This window comes from Ranitomeya variabilis, chromosome 4 (genome assembly GCF_051348905.1).
Source record: "Ranitomeya variabilis isolate aRanVar5 chromosome 4, aRanVar5.hap1, whole genome shotgun sequence".
Lineage (NCBI taxonomy): Eukaryota > Metazoa > Chordata > Amphibia > Anura > Dendrobatidae > Ranitomeya > Ranitomeya variabilis.
In genome coordinates, this window is record NC_135235.1 from 492,937,912 (window position 1) to 492,961,175 (window position 23,264).

Genomic DNA, 23,264 nt, shown 5'->3' on the forward strand with positions numbered 1-23,264 from the left:
TCTCTATATGTGAAAGTATTATAAATAGTGATGAGTGAACGTACTGGGATAAGGTGTATCCATGAATCCTCTTGTGCTAACCGAGTGTCTTCAGAGTGCTCGAAAAATATGTTCAAGTTCCCGCAACTTCATGTCTCACGGGTGTTCGACATCTACAACCCATGCAGGGATTGCCTGTTGAACAGCCACAAGACATTTGGGGGCTCAAACATATTATTTTAGCATGCCGATGTCACTAGGTTAGCACCCAATTGTGCATGGATAACACCTTATCCAAACACGTTTGCTCATCAGTCATCACTAATTACAATGTCAAATATGAGACCATCTATCCAAAAGCTAAAGCTTGGTCAAAATTGGGTCTTCAAAACTCATCCAGAATGATGTGATAGATTGATAAAGTCACACAGAAAATGATTGTTTCAACTTATTGCTACTAAAGGTGGGTTATACAAGGTGCTCATTCAAGGGGTGCACTTAATTTTTCACACAATACTTCTGCAGCTTAGGCTAGTTTTGTTAGAATTTGAAACATAATGATGGTGTAATATGAGATCTTCTAAGGACCAGTTTTTTTTATGACCTGATACGTAAAGCCATAGAATTTCGAAGATGGTGTACTTAGTTTTTCTCATGAATGGATAAGCATTAAAACTTCTAGAAGATTTAACATATCTTAATTCTCTCAACAGATATCAACATGGCAGGGGAGCCCAAGCCCAACAGACCTAAAGGCCTGAAACGTGCCACGGCTGCACTGTACAGGTAAGAGATAAGTGCAAACCCCGATGAATGATCCCTGATAAAATAATACTTCAAAAGTCTACTTACTTCATTGCATTTTCAATTTGTTACACTACTTTTATAGTCATTTTCTTTCTAAGTACAACCTAGAGTGATTTAGAAAGTGAGGTTGGGGCACACTTTTGGGCTTGTACAAAAACACATACTGTACACCTCTTTGCCAAGGGGGGGGTGGGTGGGGGTAACAAAATATATTTATGCATCAAGGTATGGAAGGTTGTAATTGACCCACAACCGAACAACCAGAAAAAAAAATCGTTAACTGGTAATTTTAGTAATAAGGATGCCAAAATTAGGGAAACACACATAGAGAGATGCTGATGCATGCCAGTAAAGACCAACATCTGACGCCCGCAGGTATTGTGCACATACCCCATTCTAACTATGCTGGACAGTTCTCTCTGCAACTCCCCTGCCGCAGCATCTGATGCCATACTTAGTTGAAGGGAGAGCTGTTCCACAAACCCTTTAAAGAGAATGTGCTGCAATTTAAAAAACATAGCCCATAGACAGGAGCGGTGCTGTTTCTGATAACTAAAAAAAACCAACACTTTTTTCCAGTCTCTAAAGTCTATGTAAATACAAAAAATAATTCAGGGAATACGGCAGCAGTTTTTTGCTTTCTCATCTGAGAGAAGCTTGATGTAGGTAAAGAGACACTGATTCCACATATGTATCACTTAGTTTACTGGGTGCAACAGCTGTGACACAATCATTGTTCTTCGATGTTGCATGAAGCAGAGCTGAGAAAACTGACCCCGCTCACACCACAGCTCTCTATGTAGATTGTCTATAGACAGTGAGCTGTTTATCACAGGCAGGAGTGTGGCTAGACCAGTGCACTGTGGTCAGAGCAATGTTGATGTCACAGCAAAGTCAAAGCTAGGGGTTTGGTTCAGGGGGCCAAACTTCTGAGTGGGACCCTAACCGAGTAACACTGATTACAACTATGGTGGGAACCCTAATAGTGGATGTAAGAGAACCTCAGCAGATGACAGAGCTCTTACTAAAAAATTTCTATACAAAGACCAGCACTATTGTCGCTATATGGTGACTTTACAATAGTAGATATCAGTCCTGCAGATATCAGTCCTGCAGAACATGTAAAAGATTACAGGACAGTTACATAAAGTGACTTACAGCTGACATTCTTTCTGGAGGAGTCATTCACTTTTTCTGTCTTTTCCATCTGACCCAGACCAACATGACAACTTCTTCCAGCCATGATTTGGCTGCAGAAATTACAACAAAAACATATATAATGGTCTCACATTTCCAGTACCATCCCCAATATAGTATAATGCACCCCATTGTACTTTATACAGTATAATGCACTCCCCATAGTCCTCCATACAGTGTACTGCATTCCCCATAGTCCTCCATGCAGCATAATGCACTCCCCATAATTCTCCATGCAGCATACTGAACTCCCCATTGTCCTCTGTACAGTATAATGCACTCCCTATAGGACTCCAAACACTATAAAGCACTCCTCATAGTGCACTATAAAGTATACTGCACTCTCCATAGTCCTCCATATAGTATAACACACCCCATTGTCCTCAATATAGTATAATGCACTCCCCAAAATCATCTATAGAGTATAATGTACTCCCCATAGTCCTCTATACAGTATAATGCACTCCCCAAAGTCCTCTATACAGTATAATGCACTCCATTTTCATATAATGCACACCACTTTCATATAGCAGTGTTAGTTTATTTCTCTGTGTTTTTTTGTGACAAATATATTATTTGTTCTACATCTGTGGTTGAAATATGCTAAAAACCTACAATGCATTTCTTCAGCAGATGTGATCTTTTGTCAAGTACCTTGTATGTGCAATAATATAGACATTTCATATTCCGAAGTATTCTATAAGGAAACATGATAATTATTTTGATCTCAGCCTGTGTGTGCTGACATTTTTCTCATACAAATTTGCAGTCAATGTAATATGACAGACACCAAAACATCATATCTGTAACAGGTGGACCAGTAATTATGACCCGGATCTCATATAAGAGATCTTTCACTTGTGGCTATGTGTGGCCCCTGCTGAGCGTTGCTGACACCGAACCCTGAATTCTGCACTATAAAGAGCAATAAAACCCAATTTTCAAAGGGCTCAGATTTCCCTTTGGCTTTAAAAGGGTTATCATGCCACAATTATCTTTTAAAACCAATTAGTAAGACTGAAAGTATAAAAGAAATCTGTAGTGGTTTTGCAGTAATTTCAGAGGCAATTAAAATAATTATTGGATTTCTCATATTCAAGGATTTATCGGGTCCTTGATGCAAAAAAAATCTAAACCCAATCCCATTAAGTTGTAAAATCTTGCCTCTTTGAATGTAAATTACCCATGACTTCAAAAGAGAATTGGTTAAACACCATCATTAGAGTAACCCACATCTCGCTCTGCGGAGACCAGGGATCAAATAGGGGCTTGTAAAAGAAATATGGCGCTTAGCATTTAATATGTAGTCACATATTGACTGCACAGATACAAGTACATCCTTGCACCGCTAAAACTGTTACAGCTCATAATGCTGGCCCTATACACTACAGTGGGTGCTCTGATACAACTTCTGACAACCTGTTAATGTGCTTGAGGCCTTAGGGTTGACTGAAACAGAGTTTTTGAAGCATTCAAAAACAACAAGTTTTTCAAATGGAAAACGCTTCAGGAAACGTTCCTTTTAGGCTATGTTCCCACGGTGATCTTTTGGTGAGTTTTTGATGTTGCAGATTTTCTGCACAATTTCTGCACCCATTACGTGAAATAGATTACTTGCATTTTTTTCCAAAATACGCAGCATAAAAAACCACCAAAAATTAATTGTGGAATTGTAGCTTTAGGCCATGTGCACATGTTTAATATTTTTTTAATCCAAAACCAGGAGTGGTGAAACATACAGAAGTGGTGATGTTTTTCTATTGGGCTGCTGTCACACTAGCAGTATTTGGTCAGTATTTTACATCAGTATTTGTAAGCCAAAACCAGGAGTGGAACAAAGAGAGGTAAAGTATAATAGAAACATATGCACCACTTCTGCATTTATCACCCATTCCTGGTTTTGGCTTATAAATACTGATACCAAATACTGCTAGTGTGACAGCAGCCTTAGGCCAGTCTCACACGTCCAGATAATTCCGGTACTGGAAGTTATCCGTGTCCGTGTGTCCGTTTGCTCACATGGCACATCAGTGTGGCACACGTGCGGCAGCCGTGTGCTGCCCATGTGCCGACTGAGGACCACACGGACCGTGCAGGAGACAGCGCTACAGTTAAGCGCTGTCCCCTGCTTTTGGTGCTGAAGCCGGCATTCATTCCTTCTCCCCAGCAGCATTCGCTGGAGAGAAGGAATGAAAAATCAAGGGTTTTTTTAATTTTTTTTGTTTAAAGTAAAGTTTGGGGTCACCTCTCGCCTCCCACCCCCCGTGCGCCCGCCCGCTTGCAAAGAAATACTCACCCAGCTCCCGCGATGCCTCCTCTCAGCACCGGGAGCCTGTCCTGTGTGAGCAGTCACGTGGCACCACTCATTACAATGATGAATATGCGGCTCCACCCCTATCAGAGTATTTGTTTACAAAGTTATTTTAGGAAAACCTCATCGTTTTTGTGGTGGTTCCACCACCAGTATATTTCTCTTTTGTGCCTTGATTAAGAAAGTGGGCTCTTCCTATTGGCGGCCACCCTAAGGCTATGTGCACACGTTGCGGATTTTGATGAGTTTACAGTACAATGTAAACCTATGGAAAACGCAATCTGCAGTGCCCATGCTGTGGAAAAAAACATGCAGAAATGCTGCGGTTTACATTCCGCAGCATGTCAATCCTTTGTGCAGATTCCGCAGCGGTTTACACCTGCTCCATAATAGGAATCCGCAGGTGTAAAACCGCAGGTGGAATCCGCACAAAATCAGTATAAAAACCACGGTAAATCCGCGGTAAATCCGCAGGTAAAACGCAGTGCCTTTTACCTGCGGATTTGTGAAATCCGCTGTGGAAAAATCCGCAGCCCTCAAAACTACGTGTGCACATACCCTAAGAATAACCATAATTGTTTTAACCACTCCTGAAGCTGTTAAAAGAAGTAACAAAATACTGAACATCAATGTTGACCTCACATTGTGTTTACTGTTGGTAGCAATTTGTTTGCCCGTTTTCAGACATTAATAGAATCTTCCTGAAAAAGATTCCATTTGCATATAGCCACAAAGCTCCAAAACCTCCTCAAAAAATCTCAAAACGCCTCAAAAACTTGAGTTTCAGTCAAATTCAGCTCCAACAACTCAGTGAAAGGTCCCTATGTTCACGCTGAACTTTTGATGTGAATTTTGATATGCTTCAAAATGTACACCAAAGTGTATTCAAAGAGTATGTGAAGCATTTTTTCATGTGGCTTTTGGAGAGGATCCACTTCAAAAACCACATCAAAGAAATCTGCGTTAACATACCTCAAGATTGATAAAATTCATGTAGCCTTGTTGTGTAAACGACTATTGGTATTAAGAAAATTACAATATCTCTTTTTCCTTTTTCGCTTGACCTCTTAAAACAGAGGAGACCGTGTTGTAATGTAATACACGCGTTCTTCGATGAGGGAATGCAAAATGAGAAATGTATTTTCCCCAGCTTCACACACTTACCGCAATGTGTAGAAAATGTAACTAGTACGGCAGACGAGTCTCCCAGCAGACAACAGGTTAAATATAAATGACATCTTTAATGTGTAATTTAGTGTTCTGCAGATACCAGGGGCAGTGTTCTGAAGTTGACTGGATGGAAGGCTCAGGGGAATAGGTGTAATGTGTCCGGTGAAGTAGGCTGCAGGAGATACTTTGCCTTGCAGACGCTTATGATCATGCCTCCCTACCTGGCTAGAAAACCCTTTCTGGCCCAGTGTGCTTGCAATTTAAAATTCTCTCTACTCTCTCCACAGCGGCTACGATTTTGACTTTGATTACTACAGAGATGAGTTTTATGAGAGGTGAGTGAAGCTGCGTGAATGCACTCTGACCTATTTTTGTTCTCTCGTCACAGTATGAATTGCATTGAAGCGGCGGGGGGGAGGAGAGAAATCAGTCTGCAAAATGCAATCACATCTCGGCATTGTCAGGCAGCACAACAGTAGGGATGGCATTAATGTGCTCAATCCTCCGACCAACCCAGGTTGGGAAAGCTCACAAGATCTATCTGGACGTGTTAATCTTATTTAGGATAAACGCAAAGAGCATTGTGGGGATTGTGAGTGAGCTTCAGATCATAGCATATACCATCCTATAATTTTGGAGAACGAGTCCCAGAAAAGCCACATTTTTGCCTCCAGTCATACATGTTAGACTGCTTACAGCTGTATTAGATATTTTTATCTTCTGTTATAGCAAAATGGAACTCACGTAAGGGGTCATGGGGGCCTTTCTGATAACCAATAGCTTTGTGGATGATAAATAATCTAGCGAGAAACGTTGAACTTGATGGACCTATGTCATTTTTCAACCTATATTACTATGTAATTCCTCATTCAGCCATCTGTTTTTCACATAGGTGCTCTGTCTGTGTTCTTCACTGATAGAACACTTACCCATTATAGTCTTTGGGGCTGTTCACATGCTCTTGTCTTTTTGCAGACAGTAATCCGCGAAAAATCCGAGATACATGCCAGTTTTTTTCACAAATCAAAATACCCTATACAAGTCTATGGGTTTGTGAAAATCACAGACAGCACACAGATAGCATCCATGTGCTGTCCCTAAGTAACACTGTAAGGCTAGGTTCACATTGCGTTAGTGCAGTCCGTTCAACGCATGCTTTAAACGGACTGCGTTAACGCAAGTGCCGAAAAAGAACGCGTTATGCGATCGCGCTAGCGCAGATGCTCTATCTGCGATAGCGGTGACGGACCCGGAAACACTGCAGCCTGCATCCAAGAGTCCATCACAGAATGACGGCACATCGCTAGCGCATGCCGATTATGGCCTGTGTTGGCGATGCGCCTGATAATAGGGGTTAATGGCAGCATTAACGGACTGCGTTACACCGCGTTATGCCGCGGTGTAATGCAGTCAGTCTAACGGACTGCCATAATGCAATGTGAACCCAGCCTAAGGCCAGTCTCACACGTCCAGATAATTCCGGTACCGGAGAAAACGGTGCCGGAGTTATCCGTGTCCATGTGCTCACGTGGCACATCAGTGTGGCACACGTGCGGCAGCCGTGTGCCACCCGTGTGCCGCCTGAGGACCACACGGACTGTGCAGGAGAGACAGCGCTACAGTAAGCACTGTCCCCAGCGTGTGGTGCTGAAGGCGGCATTCATCTCTTGCCCCCTGCAGCGCTCGCAGGAAAGAAATCAAATTTTTATTTTTTTTTTGTTAAAAATAAAGTTTGGGGTCACCTCCCGCCTCCCACCCCCCGTGCGCCCGCCCGCTTGCAGAGAAATACTCACCTAGCTCCCGCGATGCCTCCTCTCAGCGCCGGCAGCCTGTCCTGTGTGATCTGTCACGTGGTATCGCTCATTACAGTGATGAATATGTGGCTCTACCCCTATGGGAGGTGGAGCCGCATATTCATCACTGTAATGAGCAGTACCACGTTTCATCTCTTTTCTCCTGCAGGGGAGAAGAGATGAATGCCACCTTCAGCACCACACGCTGGGGACAGCGCTTAACTGTAGCACTGTTTCTCCTGCGGCGGTACGTGCACATGGAGGAGAGTGCACACTGTTCTCCATGTGCACGTGTGTGGGACGCTTTGCGGACCGTGCTGCCGGAGAAAACGGACATGTCTCCGTGTTTTGCAGACGGACACACGGTCCGTGAAAACACGCAGGCATGTGCATAGATCCATTCATTTGAATGGGTCTACGTGTGTCAGTGTCTCCGGTACGTGAGAAAACTGTCACTACACGTACCGGAGCCACTGACGTGTGAAACCGGCCTAAGAGCTAGTGCACATGACTGTATTTTCGGTCTGAGAGTGATCTGACAAAACATCGAATTGCTCTTGGACCATTGTTAGTCTATGGGGTCTGAGCTGGTCTGAGGAAAACATTGCAGCATTCCCTAGTTGGGTCCAATATTCGGAGCGCACTCGACCATGTGAGTCAATGAGTCTGTGGAAATTCTCGGACTCCATTCAAATGACATTGTCCGATTTCCCTGGACTGACAGAATGGAATAGATGGAGAAATTGGAGCACACTATGATCACGCTCTGATCAAACTGTGCGATTATAATCGTCCCTATTCTCTCTGATGAGAGAAAATGCGCTGGTGTGACCCTTGCCTAAGGATACGTTCCAACAATGAGTATTTGTTGAGTTTTTAATGTTGCAGATTTTCTCCAGCATTTCTGCACCTATTAGGTAAATTAGGTCACTTGCATATTTTTTCATTGTGCTTTTGAGTTTAGTTTTTCCTTTTTTACGTGTGTTTTTATTGTGTTTCTGTCTCTTTTTGGAATGTCATGTTTTAAATAAAGCTACATTTTCATACTTCCTGTTATTTAGCTTTGAATAAGCTTTATTGATGCAGTCATGTGCAGATTATATGTGGTTTTAGTGTGTTTACGCAAAGCCTTTTACCTCCAAATTTTTTGCATCTAATGCATCTGCAGCGCCCCAGAGTCCTGGTCGTTGCAGTACTGTGGCTCCGCCGCTAAGGGGAGCTATGCTACGTCTGATGGCACTGAAGGAGTTCATCTGACCAGGTATCACAGACACCAATACATTTCACAGCCGGGCCTCCAGGGGGAGCTAAGGGTTCTATTCATTAGGCCACTCCTCACATACTGGTAAAACTGGGGGTCAGGCAGGAAGTTAGAAAGAAAGCTGACTGGGTTGGAACCAGGCAACACCTTGTAGCAGAGGGTGTTGTGGGAGAAGATTCAGTAGGGTCCCTGTCAGGGGTGGGATCCTGACAGAGGCCTGGCTACAGGAAAGAACGTAACGGGACCGTGCCTGCTCAGTATAGCGGCGGTGCCCAAGGAAGGATTAGAAGCGAGATAGATTGTGCTGAGTGAGAAACGAGATCAAAGCAATAAGGAGAATACCAGTAGGAGTCGTGCTGTAAGACCGAGGCAACATCCTACTGAGGCGCAAACCACCGGTGGCCGGAACGCCGAGGAAGTATTTCTATATACAGCTTCAGGCAATACTTCAAACCTACGGCAGGACAGTCAGTCTCAGGCAGGCTGTCTCACCTAAATCACCTACGCAGTCTTGGGGGGCAACTTGTGGAGAGGGGCGACTCTAGGGTCCCGGAAGAGCTCCGAGCCTACCCGTCAAACGGGTGCCGTCCTAACCGTAACATCAGGGAGGGACGGAGGATTAGCAGAACACCATCTAATCGAGTTGTGAGGGAACTTAAGAAACAGACACAACAGTTGTGGGGACTTTCCGTAAGCACAGCAGGGAAGGACCACAACACATAGCGCTAGCAGGAAGGCACAGATTTCCACCTGCAAAGAGAACTCTGGAGGTGCCATTGGACCGGCCGGACTTGCGCAGCCTGGTTAACCGTATTCCGGACTGAGGACCCAGAGATCTTCAGTAAAGAGGTAAAGAGACTGCAACCTGGTGTCCTCGTTATTTACCGCACCGCACCACCACCACCATCCATATCTATCATTCACTGTGCGCCCCTCGGCAGGGTCACGGACCGGGGCCTAGCCACCGTGACAACCCCAGAGCAGAGACTCTAGAGGCCCGGTACCGGGTACCCCTCGGCCCTGCGGCGGTGGGGGCGCTGCAAAACTTGGCGTCACGAACAGGATCTACTTAAGCCTGAAGAATCAGGTCATGTGTGCCTTGGAACTGTGATTTATTGTGCTTGGACTGTACTTTATTGCAAGGACTGTGCTGCGCCATTTACCGCCAAAATCCGCCGCCATTACAGCGCTGAGGAGAGCGCAGGAGAAGAAGAGGGGCGTGGAGTGGGCGTAAACAAGCTGAAGAGCGCGAAGGGCAATGGCCGCCCAGTCTAAGTATTTCTGTGTCCTGAGGACGTGCCCGTCAACAGCCGAGGTCCGCCTCCTGATCTTGTTTGGAGGGTGGAGACCATGGAGACGAGGCCGCCCACGAAAAAGACCGCGCGAAGAGGACACTGGAGAAGAAGCGAAAATGGCGACATCAGGAGCACCGCATGGGAATGACCAGACTCGGCGAGAGGCTGTACAGCCCGATGCCACCCAGGATACACCATCACTGTGGGAGCTGACTCTTGCGGAGCCAACGATGGGCCGACCTCCCCGGCCGCCGTCCGAGGAGTGCGTGGCCGCAGCTGAGGCCCGGCGGATAGCCTACCGCTTGGAAGCCGATGCCCGTGTGATCGCTCGGCTGGGCCAGCCTACGGAGGTCTGCCTGTCTCCAGTGTCCCCTGCTTCCTCCATCCAGGCTGCGGCAGAGTGTGAGCTGCGCGCATCAGGCCTGAGGATCCTGCCGGAGGCCGAACACCTGCGGCGCCTCATGGCAGCCTGGCGGAACAGACCTCAGCCTGCAGCCCAGGTTGATCTAACCAGTGTGGAAGAAACCCCACCGTCCCACTGGGGTGTGGTGGTCTCCTTTAACTCCCGACACGGAAAGGGAGTTATCCAAGAGATCGGGGAGCCACTGCAGGTTCGCATTGACCGTGAGGAAGTCGAGCCCTGTGGAGGAAGGTATGACGCCGACCTGGAGCCTGGCGATGCCGTGACCTACACCCGGTGGAGGAGGGAAGCGGGTGGAACAGGCTGGATAGTTCGGGGTGTCCAGCGGTGCGTCGCCCTGCAGGCTGCTACTGGAACGCCGGAGGATGAGCCTTCTGTAGAGAAGGTGCCGGAGCCCGTCCCCGCGGAACCTCAGGAGGTCCGGGTCCACCGCGTGCCTCTGGGTCGCGCTCGCCCACAAGCTAGGAGGGCATCCCGGCGAGGGATCCTGTTGCAGCTGGAGCCAGGACCGGCCCTTGCCACACCAAGGCGACCCGTTGGCCGGGTGAGGCCTGGAAGAAGACCACCCCCTACACTACAAGACTGAGTAAGCAAAAATGCTTTAATGTATGTAAATAGTTACTGTTCTACTGTTTTGCTGCTAAACCCGTCTAGGGTTAACTCTTAAAGGGATCCCTTTGTTGACCCGGGATCCCTATTGCTCTTTGGTTATTTTCTATCTTTTCTATGTTATCAAGAACTGCCGCAATCATGAACAGTGCATGATACAAACTGCTTGTAAATAGTTTGCACCTTCTTAAAGGTGCTCCCTACTGGTTTTACTTAAAGAAGGACTCTTTGCGAAGATACCGCACCGGAGCCTTTGCTGAGTACGGACTGGTAGCCTGAGAAGATATGCTACCTCATAAAGACTTGGTCCCCTCTTAAAGGGGATGTTCACTTGTGTACTTAAAGAATGGTATTGCTTTAAGACAGATAGCAATAATGTCTTGACCAAAAGGAAAGTGATGATGATGCTGATATGTAACGGTTATATGCAATCAACTAGTTGAAAGAAAGAAGTGTTTAATAATGTGTTCTGAGATAAAGTGATTATTGGAAAGGTGCAGTAGACCCGTAGGGGTAGACATGAAGTCCTGCATAAGTGAAAGTTAGAAGAAAGATGCAGCAGACCCGTAGGGGTAGACATAGCGTCCTGCATATTTGTCAGTAAGAAAGTAATGATGGAAGTTTAATGTTTTAAGAAAATGTATGATGTGTTAAAGAATGAGTACAGGAAGTGAACCCGTAGGGGTTAGTGGCGAGTCCTCTTAGGAGCCATATAGAGATGGCTCAGTGCTCTTAACCTGAAAGTAAATGTTATGCTCTATACTGTGTATAGTAGTTGAAAAGGCAGTAGGCCCGGGCTGAAAGGGGCGGTCCTGTAAAGAAAGGAGAGGCAGCAGGCCTGGAGCAGTTAGGACAGGCGGTCCTGCAGACGTAAAGTAGGAGAATTTAGCACAGTTGCTCAAGCCTTATAATGTGTTATAAGAAGGTCTTTAGTGGATTTAGAGTGTACATCCTTAAAGGCAATGTTAAATTATTGTTCAGCAATTTTGCACTAAGTAGAATACCCGGTTGGGTAACAGGAGTTGTTTATAGCCTGTAATTTATAATATTTAACCATGTTTGTAACGTTCAAGTGTCCTCACCTCCCATAAAGGGAAGCTCTGTTCAAATATGCTTATTGTTATTGCACTCAACAAAATTGTATGTCTTTTTTGCTAACCTGTATTGTTGTTTTCTTCCCAGTCCAGGAGTACTGGATTTAACCGGGGGGGAGTGCAGCGCCCCAGAGTCCTGGTCGTTGCAGTACTGTGGCTCCGCCGCTAAGGTGAGCTATGGTACATCTGATGGCACTGAAGGAGTTCATCTGACCAGGTATCACAGACACCAATACATTTCACAGCCGGGCCTCCAGGGGGAGCTAAGGGTTCTATTCATTAGGCCACTCCTCACATACTGGTAAAACTGGGGGTCAGGCAGGAAGTTAGAAAGAAAGCTGACTGGGTTGGAACCAGGCAACACCTTGTGGCAGAGGGTGTTGTGGGAGAAGATTCAGTAGGGTCCCTGTCAGGGGTGGGATCCTGACAGAGGCCTGGCTACAGGAAAGAACGTAACGGGACCGTGCCTGCTCAGTATAGCGGCGGTGCCCAAGGAAGGATTAGAAGCGAGATAGATTGTGCTGAGTGAGAAACGAGATCAAAGCAATAAGGAGAATACCAGTAGGAGTCATGCTGTAAGACCGAGGCAACATCCTACTGAGGCGCAAACCACCGGTGGCCGGAACGCCGAGGAAGTATTTCTATATACAGCTTCAGGCAATACTTCAAACCTACGGCAGGACAGTCAGTCTCAGGCGGGCTGTCTCACCTAAATCACCTATGCAGTCTTGGGGGGCAACTTGTGGAGAGGGGCGACTCTAGGGTCCCGGAAGAGCTCCGAGCCTACCCGTCAAACGGGTGCCGTCCTAACCGTAACATCAGGGAGGGACGGAGGATTAGCAGAACATCATCTAATCGAGTTGTGAGGGAACTTAAGAAACAGACACAACAGTTGTGGGGACTTTCTGTAAGCACAGCAGGGAAGGACCACAACACATAGCGCTAGCAGGAAGGCACAGATTTCCACCTGCAAAGAGAACTCTGGAGGTGCCATTGGACCGGCCGGACTTGCGCAGCCTGGTTAACCGTATTCCGGACTGAGGACCCAGAGATCTTCAGTAAAGAGGTAAAGAGACTGCAACTTGGTGTCCTCGTTATTTACCGCACCGCACCACCACCACCATCCATATCTATCATTCACTGTGCGCCCCTCGGCAGGGTCACGGACCAGGGCCTAGCCACCGTGACAACCCCAGAGCAGAGACTCTAGAGGCCCGGTACCGGGTACCCCTCGGCCCTGCGGCGGTGGGGGCGCTGCACATCTATGGTAAAAATCTGCACATGAAACTCAGTGTACCTGCAAGAGAACTTGACGTGTTGCAGATTTCAATCATGCACCACAGGTCAATTTATGTCACGCACAGTGGGCATGAGATCTCTATAAATCCCATCCAATTTGCTGAAACTGTAAGATGCTGTGTACAGTGTCAAAAATTATTTGAGGGAACGTAACCTAATAAATAGGAGATATTTAGCAGCTTATTTATTTACAACAATACACGTGTCTTTTTGGTGAGTTTTTTATGCCTCATATTTTAAAAAAATGCAAGTACCTTATTTCACTTAATGATTGCAGAAAATCTGCAACATCAAAAACTCAACAAACGCTCATAAGGGGGACTGTCCGCCAAACTTATCGATGTCGGCAGTTTCTGCCGATATTAGTCTAAGGCTGGGGTCACATTTGCGAGTTCAATGTGAGAAACTCGCACGAGTTCATAGCATCAAGTCCTGACACAGCCGCTGGCACTCAGGACCGGAGTGTTCAGCTGCATAGAAATACATGCAGCCGCAAACTCCGGTCCCGAGTGTTGGCGGCAGTGCCGGGTGTTGATGCGAGAGACTCACACGATTTTCTCGCATTGAACTCGCAAGTGTGACTCCAGCCTAAGGCCATGGGCACACGTTGAGTAGTTGGTGAGCTTTTTACCTCAGTATTTGTAAGCCAAAACCAGGAGAGGAACAATCAGAGGAGAAGTATAAGGCCAGGGTCATACTTATGAGTGCAATGCAAGAAACTTGCGCATCAAAACCCGGCACTCGGGACCGGAGTGTGTGGCTGCATTTATTTCTATGCAGCTGAATGTTCCAGTCCGAACTGCCAGTGGCAGTGCTGGGTATTGATGCGAGAGACTCGTGCGAGCAGTGTGACCCCGGCCTAATAGAAACACGTCACCACTTCTGTATTTATCACCCACTTCTGGGTTGGGCTTTGAAATACTGAGGTAAAAAACTCACCAAATACTATAGTATGTATACCTATGCTAGCAGCAGACCATTTGACTGCCATGGGAACCTTGGAGAGACAGGCCGAGGTGGATAACATCCTCTATTACTTCTCCAGAGAAACGCTGTTAACAAATAAGAGATTTGGAGTTGGGGGCAAAACAAAAACTATACACTTCTTCACCATAATACGGGTATTTAATTCTTCACCATGGGGCTTTCTCTATTATATATGCCATTATGTCTATACAACAAGGGAGTAAGATTCAGGCAGGAGCTTTTTCGCTCTACATTTGTCTGTGGAAAACCTGCTGCGAATTACAGGATCTACATGGTGAATGAGATTTCATGAAACCTCATCTGAATATCTAACCTGAATTTCTAACCTGCTAGAGGACAAATAATTCCATCATCCATCTTTTTTCACCCTGGCTGATCTGAGGACATATATTTCAGAGACCTCAGACCTTATTTTGCCCCTTTGGACAGATCATATTTATCATAACAATGACAGTTTAGGTACATTACTATATTAGTAGAAGGTATATAATAGAACATAGCACTTACTTGGTTTTGCATTTTATGGGAATTTTTAGATGTTTGAATTAATACAGAATCGGGGGATAGATCTCATCCCCCCAACTAGCTCTTTAGGGGGCTTTACTCATCTTTGATAACTAGCAGGTAAAAGCAAGTCAAAGAGAACCTTTGTGTAAATGGTATCATAGGTATAAGATGCGCCGTTCGCTTTCTTGTCTTTAAATAGCTTATATACAAAACGTCAGTCACTATGTAATTTTGTAAGAAACCAAGGGTGTCAAAAGTGGAGGGAAAAAAGAACACAGAGGGAATTTATCTACCAAATGGTCATTTACACAACAGCCCCTTTTAACTGCAACTCAATAGCTCAGATTTGGATATCCATTGTAGCTGTGGAGTGACAGCTCCCCCTGCTGACGGGTGAAAGATCAGCAAGGCAAAAAAATTAAATGTGCCTACTAGCTCCCAGTGTGCTACTGATTATTGAGTAAGGGTACATTCACATTGAGTCTTTTAATAAGGATTTTAAAGCAGGCTCTGCATCAAAATTCACTTAAAAATGATTTAAATACTCTTTGAATAAGTTTTCTATAGTGCTTACGGCACTCTTTTTTTTTCCATATGATTTTTTTCAGCAAGGAAATAGAAGCAACATATTATTTTCTAATGTGTTTCTGAGATTTTTTCCTGAAAAAATAGTCTCTGGATAATAGAGGCATTAAAAGTGCCCCATGGCTAAAGAAAACACACCAAAGAACGCCCAAAAAAATGAGTTATTGTTTTTTTTGGGAAGACTGTGGGGGGATGGATAATGTCCTTTTCAGCCAGAAAAATACATGTTAAAATCCTCTGTGTTGAGACTGTATGATTCTGTCATACAGGATCCATGCACAGGATATGTGATTATGCCTTGCGCCCATGGTGTATTTTGAAGGAATGACCTGCACTGAGCTGCATATGAGCTTTCAATCTATAAGGATGATACCACACAGTGCGGCTGGCTACATAGCCAAAACTCCACACACTTGAGAGGGCCAATCACTTTGTCACAAAACTGTGTGTCCTCCATTGTCCACTTCCATGGATGAAATTTTGGCAGGTGCTGCCAGCCACACCTTGTAGTCTTGTCTGAAGACCATGGCCACACAACTGTAGATCCTCTCATCTAAGCAAATGACACTCTGATTCAAGTGTTAGCATAGTGTGATCTGATTCTCTAAGATGAGATAACTGTACCTCAGGTGAGAAGATGGAGAACAAAATCTCTACATCTTCTCCATTGTGTGAGTCTGCAGAAATTGTGCTGAACTCAGATGCCATCCGAGTACAGTCCAATGTTTTCTAATGCACAAAGTCTTGAATGGTTAGTGTCTTCTAATTTTAGTGAAATGGCAGCATGCTGCAATTTTTTCCATAGGCACTTCTGTCAGTGACTCGTGGAGGGCAGCAGTGTAGTTGACTTTGTGGTACTTTCTCCCATCTCCCTACTGCATCTCTGGAGATCAGTCACAGTGATCTTAGAGTTCTTCTTTATCTCTCTCACCAAGGCTCTTCTCCCATGATTGCTCAGTTTGGCTGGACGGACAGGTCTAGGAATACTTCTGGTGGTCCCAAACTTCTTCCATTTAAGTATTATGGAGGCCACTGTGCTCCTAGGAACCTTGAGTACTGCAGAAATTCAGGTGTAACCTTGACCAGATCTGTGCCTTGCCACAATTCTGTCTCTGAGCTCCTTGGCCAGTTCCTTTGACCTCATGATTCTCATTTGGTGTGACATGCACTGTGAGCTGTGAGGTCTTATATAGACAGGTGCGTGCCTTTCCAAATCAAGCCCTATCAGTTTAATTAAACACAGCTGGACTCCAAAGAACGAGTAAAACCATCTCAAGGAGGATCACAAGGAAATGGACACCATGGGACTTAAATATGAGTGTCTGAGCAAAGAGGCTGAATACTTATGACCATGTGATATTTCAGTTTTTCTTTTTTAATACATTTGCAAAAATGTCTACATTTCTGTTTTTTCCAGTCAAGATGGGGTGCATTAATTTTGTACATTAATGAGAAAAAAAATGAACTTTTTTGAATTTCTAAATGGCTGCAATGAAACAAAGAGTGAAAAATTTAAAGGGGTCTGAATACTTTCCGTACCCACTGTATATGAAAAAACTGAGTGAACATTGGGGAAAGGATTTTTCTAACTAAAATGTCTGCAAGGAATAACATACACCATAAACAGATAACTGCGTAACAAATGGAAATAATGTAATTTCATCTATCTTCCACCTAGGTTGTTTGAGTATCGAGGCAGAGTATCGCCCGCTCCGAGGGCAGTGCCAGTCAAGCGTCCACGTGTCACAGTGCCTCTGGTGCGACGGGTAAAATCAGCTCTTCCAGTCAAGCTGTTAGCAAGATCAGCCGCCATCACAGGAAATGCAGCTAAATTGAGGTGTAAGTACAGATTTAGGACTCGTCAAATGGCTTATTGTTCTGCTGAACAACAATGACATTGTTCTTCATTTCCTCTGCTGTCTGTAGTAAGAAGCAATGAGATTCAGGCCATCAAGTCAGAGCTCACACAGATTAAGACCAACATTGACGCTCTTTTGGGAAGATTGGAGCAGATTACAGATGAGAAGCCATGTGCAGGTTGGTATGTTGTCAATTAGACTTAAGTTGATGCTTACGATTAAAAAGCTGTCAGCCTAACAAATTCCCCATGAACACTGAGCCTAAACTAGGCTGAGACTTCAAGTCTTTAGTTCCATGCACCTCTTATTTAGTTCCATCCTCCTCCATGTTTAAAGGAGGTCTGTTAGCAGGATTGTGCACAGTAACCTACAGACAGTGTCAGGTCGGCGCCGTTGTACTGAATAAAATGAGACCTTGGGTGATGAAATCCGTCTTGTGGTTGTTGTTTAATCTTTATTATCAGATTTGAGTTAACCCCTTAACGACCGCCGATACGCCTTTTAACGGCGGCCGCTAAGGGTACTTAAACCACAGCGCCGTTAATTAACGGCGCTGTGGAAAAAGTGAATAGCGCCCCCCAGAGTCGGATTTTCTCTGGGGTCTCGGTTGCCGAGGGTAGCCGAGACCCCAGAGAACATGATTCGGGGGGTTTTTACCGACCCCCGAGTTGCGATCGCCGGTAATTAACCGTTTACCGGCGGTCGCAACAAAAAAAAAAAAAACGCGATTTGCCGTTTAATTTCTCTGTCCTCCGATGTGATCGCACATCGGAGGACAGAGAAATGTGGTCCCCGATGGCCCCCAATAGCCCCCCAATACTTACCTACCTCCCCCGGTGCTCCTCGTGTCTCCCCATGGGCGCCGCCATCTTTTTTCCGGGAAAAAATGGCGGGCGCACGCGCAGTGCGCCCGCCGCCCGGCACCCGGATGTTCTTTGGGGTCTCGGCTGCCGGGGGTAGCCGAGACCCCAAAGAACATGATCGGGGTCGATTTGCACCGACCCCTGCTTTGCGATCGCCGGTAATTAACAGTTTACCGGCGACCGCAAAAAAAAAAAAAAAAAAAAAAAAAAAGCGATCAGTTATTTCTCTGTCCTCTGATGTGATCGCACATCAGAGGACAGAGAAATAGGGGGATTCGGGGACCCTAACATACTCACCCGGTGTCCCTGGGTCCTCTTCTGTCTTCTCCTGCCAGCCGGCTTTTTCATCATGGCGGGCGCATGCGCAGTGCGCCCGCCATCTGCTGCCATCTGCCGGCCGGCAGGAGAAGACAAGTTGGGGCTAAAATTAGGGTTAGGGTTAGGGTTAGGGTTAGAGTTAGGGTTAGGGTTGGGGCTAAATTTAGGGTTAGGGTTAGGGCTAGGGTTAGGGTTAGGCTACTTTCACACTAGCGTTTTTTGGCTTCCGTCGCAATGCGTCGTTGGAGAAAAAACGCATCCTGCAAAAGTGCTTGCAGGATGCGTTTTTTCTCCATTGGCTTGCATTAGCGACGCATTGCGACGGATTGCCACATGTCGCATCCGTCGTGCGACGGATGCGTCGTGCTTCGGCGGACCGTCGACACAAAAAAAACTACATGTAACTTTTTTGTGCGACGTGTCCCACATATTTCAGTGCCACGTGCCACGTATTTAAGTGACACGTGCCACGTATCAAAGTGCCACGTGCCACATATTTCAGTGCCACGTATCAAAGTGCCACGTGCCACGTATCAAAGTGCCACGTGCCACGTATCAAAGTGCCACGTGCCACGTATCAAAGTGCCACGTGCCACATATTTCAGTGCCACGTATCAAAGTGCCACGTGCCACGTATCAAAGTGCCACGTGCCACGTATCAAAGTGCCACGTGCCACGTATCAAAGTGCCACGTGCCACATATTTCAGTGCCACGTGCCACGTATCAAAGTGCCACGTGCCACGTATCAAAGTGCCACGTGCCACGTATCAGAGTGCCACGTGCCACGTATCAAAGTGCCACGTGCCACATATTTCAGTGCCACGTATCAAAGTGCCACGTGCCACATCTTTCAGTGCCACGTGCCACGTATTTAAGAGACACGTGCCACGTATCAAAGTGCCACGTGCCACATATTTCAGTGCCACGTGCCACGTATTTAAGTGACACGTGCCACGTATCAAAGTGCCACGTATCACGTATTTCAGTGCCACGTATTTAAGTGACACGTATCACGTATAAGTGCCACGTGTCACGTATTTAATTGCCACATATTTAAGTGCCACGTATCAAGATTTTCCATGGAGAACAGACACATCCAGAGATATGTCTGCTCTCCACGGCTGCAGCAACACACTGACAGGAGCCATAGTTCCTGTCGGTGTGTCACTGCGCATGCGCGAGCGAGTTTACCGGCGGTCATTGACCCCGGCACTCTCGCTTAACGGCAGTGCTGCGTGGGAAAGTTCAACGCAGCTGTACTGCTGTTAACCGAGACGCCGGAGTCATTGAACTCTGGAACAGTACGCGATACATTGCTAGGAGCTTCGCTCCTGGCAGTGTATCGCCGGAGAGCAGCCGATCGGCGTGGGACACTCGTTTTATGGATTCTGCGGACAGGGAGTATGAATTTGGTTTATTATTTTTGGATTTTTTCCTGGAGGATCGAGGGCTTCGCCTACAAGTGTGCTGTTGGTGAGTATATACTCTGTGTTATATGTTGTATGTACTGTGTGTCATGTATGTGTATTGTGTGTAGGTGTTTTGTGTAACTTTACAATTGTGCTAAGTCGCCGGACACAGGGACAACTCTCCCATCCTAATACCGGATGGGAGTAGTAGTCCCATACGGCGACTTAGCACAATGGTGGCACTAGCGTCGCATGGGGACACACACACGCACACACACGCACACACACGCACACACACACACACAGAAGGACTCCATGCTGCTTCACTGGGGGGCGGGGGCTTCCCTCTTCCTGTCCGACGTCACGTCCGGTCCTGGGTGTCAACCCCTCCGTACAAAGACGCCGACACCCAGGACAAAGGCGCTGTGTGTGGAATGGTACTCCCTCCCTTCTGAGCTCTGCCGTGCGCCCAAACAGTGGTTTACCCCCACATATGGGGCATCAGCGTACTCGGGATAAATTGGACAACAACTTTTGGGGTCCAATTTCTCCTGTTACCCTTGTGAAAATAAAAACTTGGGGGCTAAAAATCTTTTTTGTTGGAAAAAAATATATTTTTTTATTTTCACTACTCTGCATTATAAATTTCTGTGAAGCACTTGAGCTTTCAAAGTTCTCACCACATATCTAGATAAGTTCCTTAGGGGGTCTAGTTTCCAAAATTTGGTCACTTGTGGGGGTTTCTACTGTTTAGGTACATTAGGGGTCTGCAAACGCAACATAACGCCCGCAGACAATTCTATCAAAGTCTGCATTGCAAAATGGCGCTCCTTCCCTTCCGAGCTCTGCCGTGCGCCCAAACAGTGGTTTACCCCCACATATGGGGTACCAGCATACTCAGGACAAATTGGACAACAACTTTTGGGGTCCAATTTCTCTTGTTACCCTTGTGAAAATAAAAATTTGGGGGCTAAAAAAATCTTTTTTGTGGGAAAAAAAATATTTTTTATTTTCACTACTCTGCATTATAAACTTCTGTGAAGCACTTGGGCATTCAAAGTTCTCACCACATATCTAGATAAGTTCCTTGGGGGGTCTATTTTCCAAAATGGGGTCACTTGTTGGGGGTTTCTACTGTTTAGGTACATTAGGGGTCTGCAAAGGCAACATAACGCCCGCAGACAATTCTATCAAAGTCTGCATTCCAAAATGGCACTCCTTCCCTTCCGAGCTCTGCCATGCGCCCAAACAGTGGTTTACCCCCACATATGGGGTACCAGCATACTCAGGACAAATTGGACAACAACTTTTGGGGTCCAATTTCTCTTGTTACCCTTGTGAAAATAAAAATTTGGGGGCTAAAAAAATCTTTTTTGTGGGAAAAAAAATATTTTTTATTTTCACTACTCTGCATTATAAACTTCTGTGAAGCACTTGGGCATTCAAAGTTCTCACCACATATCTAGATAAGTTCCTTGGGGGGTCTATTTTCCAAAATGGGGTCACTTGTTGGGGGTTTCTACTGTTTAGGTACATTAGGGGTCTGCAAAGGCAACATAACGCCCGCAGACAATTCTATCAAAGTCTGCATTCCAAAATGGCACTCCTTCCCTTCCGAGCTCTGCCATGCGCCCAAACAGTGGTTTACCCCCACATATGGGGTACCAGCATACTCAGGACAAATTGGACAACAACTTTTGGGGTCCAATTTCTCTTGTTACCCTTGTGAAAATAAAAACTTGGGGGCTAAAAAATCTTTATTGTTAAAAAATATATATTTTTTATTTTCACGACTCTGCATTATAAACTTCTGTGATGCACTTGGGCATTCAAAGTTCTCACTACACATCTAGATAAGTTCCATGGGGGGTCTAGTTTCCAAAATGGGGTCACTTTTGGGGGGTTTCTGCTGTTTAGGCACATCAGGGGCTCTCCAAACGCGACATGGCGTCCGATCTCAATTCCAGTCAATTTTGCATTGAAAAGTCAAATGGCGCTCCTTTGCTTCCGAGCTCAGCCATGCGCCCAAACAGTGGTTTACCCCCACATATGGGGTGTCGGCGTACTCAAGACAAATTGTACAACAGCTTCTGGGGTCCATTTTCTCCTGTTACCCTTGGTAAAATAAAAATTTGGAGGCAAAAAGATCATTTTTGTAGAAAAAATGCGATTTTTTTATTTTCACGGCTCTACGTTATAAACTTCTGTGAAGCACCTGGGGGTTTAAAGTGCTCACCACACATCTAGATAAGTTCCTTAAGGGGTCTAGTTTCCAAAATGGTGTCATATGTGGGGGGTCTCTACTGTTTAGGCACATCAGCGGCTCTCCAAACGTGACATGGCGTCCGATCTCAATTCCAGCCAATTCTACATTGAAAAAGTAAAACGACACTCCTTCTCTTCCAAGCTCTGCGGTGCGCCCAAACAGTGGTTTACCCCCATATATGGGGTATCGACGTACTCAGGAGAAATTGCACAACAACTTTTGTGGTCTAATTTCTCCTGTTACCCTTGTGAAAATAAAAATTTGGGGGCAAAAAGATCATTTTTGTAGAAAAAATGAGATTTTTTATTTTCACGGCTCTACGTTATAAACTTCTGTGAAGCACTTGGGGGTTCAAAGTGCTCACCACACATCTAGATAAGTTCCTTGGGGGGTCTAGTTTCCAAAATGGTATCACTTGTGGGGGGTTTCCACTGTTTAGGCACATCAGGGACTCTCCAAACGCGACATGGCATCCGATCTCAATTCCAGCCAATTCTGCATTGAAAAAGTCAAACGGTGCTCCTTCACTTCCAAGCTCTGCGGTGCGCCCAAACAGTGGTTTACCTCCACATATGGGGTATCGACGTACTCAGGAGAAATTGCACAACAACTTTTGTGGTCTAATTTCTCCTGTTACCCTTGTGAAAATAAAAATTTGGGGGCAAAAAGATCATTTTTGTAGAAAAAATGAGATTTTTTATTTTCACGGCTCTACGTTATAAACTTCTGTGAAGCACTTGGGGGTTCAAAGTGCTCACCACACATCTAGATAAGTTCCTTGGGGGGTCTAGTTTCCAAAATGGTATCACTTGTGGGGGGTTTCCACTGTTTAGGCACATCAGGGACTCTCCAAACGCGACATGGCATCCGATCTCAATTCCAGCCAATTCTGCATTGAAAAAGTCAAACGGTGCTCCTTCACTTCCAAGCTCTGCGGTGCGCCCAAACAGTGGTTTACCTCCACATATGGGGTATCGACGTACTCAGGAGAAATTGCACAACAACTTTTGTGGTCTAATTTCTCCTGTTACCCTTGTGAAAATAAGAATTTGTGGGCGAAAAAATCATTTTTGTGAAAACAAATGCGATTTTTTATTTTCACGGCTCTACGTTATAAACTTCTGTGAAGCACTTGGGGGTTCAAAGTGCTCACCACACATCTAGATAAGTTCCTTGGGGGGTCTAGTTTCCAAAATGGTGTCACTTGTGGGGGGTTTCCACTGTTTAGGCACA

At 45.6% G+C, this 23,264-nt stretch overlaps 1 protein-coding gene across 2 annotated transcripts in view; it reads left to right on the forward strand.

Annotated features, from left to right (window-relative positions):
* The window catches only part of RALY (RALY heterogeneous nuclear ribonucleoprotein), a 413,228-nt gene that overhangs the window by 375,154 nt on the left and 14,810 nt on the right, over positions 1–23,264 (forward strand). Inside the window, exons 4-7 of one of the 2 annotated variants that reach the window (XM_077251961.1) lie at positions 693–765; positions 5,752–5,799; positions 16,994–17,154; positions 17,242–17,352. In XM_077251961.1, coding sequence (XP_077108076.1) covers positions 693–765; positions 5,752–5,799; positions 16,994–17,154; positions 17,242–17,352 — 393 coding nt within the window. The remainder of the gene's footprint in view (positions 1–692; positions 766–5,751; positions 5,800–16,993; positions 17,155–17,241; positions 17,353–23,264) is intronic. The other variant, XM_077251962.1, reaches the window with a different exon arrangement.